Below are 5,783 nucleotides of genomic sequence, written 5' to 3'. Positions count from 1 at the left end.
ATTGCGTTTCATAGACGCTCCAGGTGCCTTCCTTCGTCAAGTCGTCGCCAAGTCACGGTGCGGCGCATCTGGGAGCGAGAGTACAATACTAACTCGAACAGAATATCTTTACTGTAGTCACACAAAATTACGCTAACCAAAAAGCGTTTGAAGTGCGCGTTCTGACAACCCAGAAACTCGAAAAGAAAGAAATAATCTCAGAGAAAATATAATCCAACGTGCGCAAATAGACGCTAGCATCCTAGCCAATCCACAGCAGCTCCCGCAGAGAAGCAAGCATGGAGTCAGGACTCGACGTTGCGTTCCATGCCTCTCGAAAACCGGCGCCGCGATTCACGGCACAAGAAAAATCGATGTTGATAAGCTTCGTTAATAAGTACAAGAAAGTGCTAGAGTGCAAGAAAACAGATGTCGCGTCTCTGAGTGCGAAGACACAAGCATGGAAGCGGTTGTGCGCGGAGTACAACGCCCAGCACGGCGTAACTGCTCGCGACTTCAAACAATTGAAGAAGTGCTGGGGAAACCTAAAACAGAAGTGGAAGGAAGAAAAGTCAGAAGAGAAGCGGAAGATTTTGAAGACAGGTAAGCGTTCTCAAAGCAATATGCTACACAGTTATTGCATAATTTTAAGTGGAAATCCATAACAGCTTTTGTACGGTGACTTCATTGAGCGTATCAAACGCTGGCAAGCAACGCGTTCTGCGTCGTAGTCCCGAAGCGGCAATATATGACGGCGTTCGTAGGCAACGCGCTGTTGGACGCATGGCGTCGTAGAGTTGTATACACTCCAGGTGTTATGAAAACTTCGCAGAGGATATAGTGAAGCTTTTGAGAAGTCTTGTGTGTATTTAAAACGGTGCATAGCAGGCCCCTGGGACTTCGGAAGCATAGAGTTTCCTACAAACATTACTAGAGGGAACTCTGGCGCTGCAGTCGTTGTCATACTATGGAAATGATGGGAAGTACATGGATTTGTCTGATCTTCGTGCTTGTGAATTCAGACGTTCTTGTGGCTTTGTATATTACGCTATATAAATGTTACTGTATATTTCAGCGCACTCTATATTCTTCGAAGTGCAGAAGACGCTGGGAACGCGTAGGATTGCTATTAATTGCAACGATTGAGCTTGTCCAGGTGGCCAAATCGAAACGCGCCAAGCGTGTCAACGCACTGGCGTGCCCACGATAAATTCATGAGGGTGTTTCATTCGCTTGTCGATACATGCGTCCGCGGCTTAATTGTTTCTATATCAGGCTTTTGTGCTAGAGTCCCTGTGTTGTAATCCTGCCGTAGGGCAATTCTAATGATGTTTATTTCATTATTTATTACGCTGCACACTGCTGAAAATGACGAGTTTACAAAGTCACAAGGCCGTTTGAGGCCAGAGGGACGAAGTTTAGGCGAATTCATGTATTCCCATAATGCCCATGCTGGTACAGCCGCTCCCATTGCAGCTCCCGTAGACACTAGCGCCAGAGTTCCCTCTAGTAATTTTCGTAGGAAACTCTATGTTCAGAAGGGTGTGAGAATCCCCTCATAGCACCTCAATGTCGTTGATGTATGAGTCGCACAAACATGTAAAGATTTATTCCATAATGACGTGTATCTGTACTAAAAGAACACGTTTATGTTTAGGAGGAGGACCAGCCCCTGCCGGCATGACTACAACGTCGGTTTTGGTGGGAGCTGTTGCGAGTCATATGGCCACTAGAATACGAAATGACGACGACTCGGACGGAGCAGTGTACCTGCCGCCGGTTCAAAGCGAACCAGTCATCCGGCTGCTACAGCCGATGATTACTGGCAACGACGTGCCTGTTTCGCAATACTACGGTACAGTAATACCTACGTTGTGTCATTACGTATTTGAGTAATCACATTCCTGAGCCCAATGTCAGGTGGTTGCGATGAGCAAAAGCATAAAGAAATTCACTCAATTTTGCCTGGCATATGTCGCATACGCTGCTTCTGTTATCTGACTAGTGTATTGTAGTTCTAATTGCTTTTCATATAAAAAAAATGTGTACCAAAGAGCCAGTACTCGTACCATATTTACGTACGCATCCGAATGTTTCAGAAGTATTACATCAACTGCAAATCTCTTGATTAGTGATTTGGAATGCAAGCACTTGTCATATGATTATGTGCCGCACTTTCCAGATAGAGAATTACGAGCTTTTAAACACGTGCAGCTTGGTGAACATTTCATTTTTATTGCCTTATCCTTACGCTTAGCTACCACTTCTTTACAGAAGAGCTGAGCAATCCTGACAGCCGGCTGCAAGATGCAGTAATGGAAACAGGAAATGACGGCACAACCACCCCGCAGCCTCCTGATTCAAATGAAATGCTTGGTGCGTGCGCAGCCAATGATGCCTCAAGCCAGCCACCCCATGCTCCTTGCAGTGCTGGTGCAAACTCCACCAGAAAAGACAGTGCGCCACTCGACGCTGTGCAGATTCCGGTTGCTACTACAAGACCATCTAGTAGCAGAATGGCGCTATTGGAAAAGACACTTTCGGAGGAAAACGACATTCGCGTCAATTTAATGCGCGAGGAGCATGAACTCCGAATGCGGATTTTGCAGGAGGACCACGATGACATATTAAAAAAAAGAGATGAAAAGCATAAATTAGAAATGGAGATTTTGCAAGCGCGAAAAGACGCAGAATTGCGTAAAGTGATGGTGTTACGCGAGCAATAGACGTGGAGTGAAGCGAGTGGCGTGCAAGGAAAACGGGGTGGGGGGGGGGATGCACTCATGCTACCTCGGGAGGAGAGGGGAGCAAGCAGGTGCTGGTGCGAGTCTTTCATGCCAGATCGCGAAGCACAAAGAAATTACTGTGGGCTAGATGAGCTCCTGCGTCGCAGTTCTTACTTTCGAGGCCGTGTGCCGAAGTGCAATCAATCCAGCGAAAACACGGGGAACGCGGTAGGTGTAAATTTAAGACGATGAGCAAAACGAAAATATAAAAAAAGGATTGCGGGGGAGGGGGGGGGGAGTTATACAGTAGAGAATCCCGCACTCTCCGCGTTGTTCATGCCTCTTTCACCAAAAGGGAAACCTACAGCGACACGTGAACCGGATAACACCACGGCGCTACCTTACATTCCTCCACAGACATTGAGTAGCAGACCTATATTTTCAATTCTGCAAACTCGCCGCTAACAGACTCTCGATTGTTGCCTCGCCCACACGCCTTACCCCCTGTTCATTTTGAAAGCACCATACCTATGTGCACTGTGTCAAGAGAGCATATGTCACCTTGAAAAAATATAAGTCCACTTGTCGGAACGTTGGCTCCTGTTGTTATGCTGTTACCGAGTTGTTTGGGTCGTTGAAGTCAATGAAGCTTTTCATGCTATTTTTTTATTGGAGGAGATCACTCGTTTTTACATTTCTTGACCAGAGGTACCTTGGCGGATGGTACAGTGTACTACCTGTTCTCTCGATTTACTTTTACTGCAATAAAGATAAAATATGATATACGACTATTTTTTGAGCAAAAGTACGCTCATTTGTGCCAGTTATTACACGTTGCGTGGGACAGAATGAAAGAAGGACCAACGAAGTGCTTCGTTTCCCTTCCTCTCTCTCATCCAATCCCACGCACTGTTACTCAGCTTGCTTCTGGAGGTTCGGAAATAGCTGCAGTGAAGCGTATGCCCTTTGCTGCATACACAAAGTGCACTTATAATCTTCCTGCTGCACGAGAGCGGAGAGCTGGACTAGTTCATACCGTGAATATGTGCGGCACACCTAGCCTGCACTATATGAGGTTTACTAAATGTTTCAAAAAATACCAGCACTAAACACATATTTCTGTAAATCGTCGCAGCGTGCACCATACTTCAGGAAAAGCTTCTCTCTATAAGAAGTTGCCGCGCCCGCATGCCGGACACATCGACTGCCACACGATCAATAGGTGGGAAATGTTCTTCACATGTGTTTCGTCCCATGCGTCTGCATCGACTGGTTGACGGATGATGCTCCGGTGGTTCGACTGGCTCGGGTTCTCTTCGAGACAGTGCCAAATTATGTAGAGCTGCACAAGCGGTAATGATGCTTGTAGCACTGCATGGCTTGTGTTGCAGTTTCATGTCCAAGCATGGGAAGCGTCGTTTCCAAACACCAAAAGCCCTCTCCACTGAGTTGCGCGTCTTGATGTGGGCCTTGTTGTACCTGTAATAAAAAAAATAATGCAATTGCCTACTTGCACAGTGTGCGTGCTCAACACAATCAGCAATTTAATTAGTATACCTCTGTTTGTATTTGCTGCGTCAATATTGAGAGAATAGCAGTGTAGATTAGCTTTCTGATTCAGTTAACAAACGTGCTCTAACTTTAAAAGCAGCTTTTGCATTAGGGCGAATTTGGATTTAGTTACTTGCCTTCCTTCTGGAGTATTGGCTGAACCTGGGTCTGCAAGGGGGGTCATTAGGAATGGGAAACACGCATAGCCCATATCTCCAAGAAGAATTCCTGGCACCCGATGTTCTTCATAAAGAACTCGCACCCGGGAGTTGTCAAATATCTGGCTGTCATGTACAGACCCTGGCCAGCTTGCCACAACGTTGAAGAACTGTAGCTGTGGGCCCCCGACAACCTGCAGGAATGTTGCGCTATTATAAGAAACACCAACAGTTGGAAGTACCACCATCATATATCATGCACCAATGAACATAAAATCACGTATAAAACCTTAGACAGTTGAACATTTAACATATTTGAAGTTAGGCTATCTCTACAATATCGTTCGCAGTTCCCACACTAACTACAGCGAGCAAAAATAATCGGAAATTGGTAGATATTTGAGCTGGTAGCATATGAAATTGGTAGCTATTTATTATAATACTGTAGCACTAACAAAACAAATGAGGACAGAAGTCAAAGGTAACACACAGGCACTGTGTGTTAGCTTGCATATACGGAGTTTCATAAATAAAGGCAAGAGCTTTGAGCGACATCGAATAATCACAGCCCTATCTATAGTGAAGCTGTTCGTTTAGAGCTGTTTGAGAATTCCGTTTGCCTATATATATATGACCTCGGTAACCTTCGCGATATAAATTTCTTTACCGCTTTGGTTATTGTAGTGAAGCTGGAAAAATGAGCAAGTGCTCATTTTTCCAGCATTTTTCCAGGTGCGAGTTCTTTATGAAGAACATCGGGTGCCAGGAATTCTTCTTGGAGATATGGGCTATGCGTGTTTCCCATACAGGCACATAACGAGTGTTTAGCAATTAGTGTTCGGCCCCTACTAAACTCACACGCTTACAATATTTTCTGCGCATCACCCCTACGATGTCCTACATTTCTTCTAAAGGTCAGCTTTGCGAATGATTTTTTTTTACTTTTTTTCACAGCACCGTGACAAAGGCATGAAATGTTCTTAAAAACTTGTAGTCGCATTAACAGCGTTGATGTAAAGTGTTCTCTTCGAAAGTAGGAGCGGTATTAGGCAAACAATCTTTATTCATGCAATCGCTACCTTTCACGTTTACTCATGGCCTCCGTAAAAGATATATACTATTTAGGTGAACATATCCGCCAGCCGCGGCCGACCAGATAAATTAGCAACGGCGCGCATCCAGCTGTCCGGTGACGGCAGTGGATACCTATCGGCGGGACGACGCCACTTGAAAATACACGCGAGAGCTTGTGCATACAACGAACGCGCGATAAACACAAGCAACCACACAACAGCATCTGCAAGCGGCGTCGCGTCGCCGTATCTGCTTTGTCGAAGCCGATAGCCTGTTCGCCACGCTGTACCCTCAC

The 5,783-nt window shown here is 45.5% G+C and overlaps 1 protein-coding gene across 1 annotated transcript; it reads left to right on the top strand.

The window, feature by feature from the left end:
* The first annotated feature begins 278 nt into the window (after positions 1-278).
* LOC142574805 (uncharacterized) lies at positions 279-2,751 on the top strand. Its single transcript, XM_075683815.1, has 3 exons — positions 279-582; positions 1,637-1,834; positions 2,254-2,751. Exons 1-3 carry the CDS (start codon positions 279-281, stop codon positions 2,703-2,705), a joined length of 954 nt encoding a protein of 317 aa, XP_075539930.1. The 3' UTR covers positions 2,706-2,751.
* The last annotated feature ends 3,032 nt before the right edge of the window (positions 2,752-5,783 follow it).

The sequence above is a fragment of the Dermacentor variabilis genome, chromosome 3 (assembly GCF_050947875.1).
Source record: "Dermacentor variabilis isolate Ectoservices chromosome 3, ASM5094787v1, whole genome shotgun sequence".
Classification (NCBI taxonomy): domain Eukaryota; kingdom Metazoa; phylum Arthropoda; class Arachnida; order Ixodida; family Ixodidae; genus Dermacentor; species Dermacentor variabilis.
This window is presented reverse-complemented; position numbering and strand designations above follow the sequence as displayed.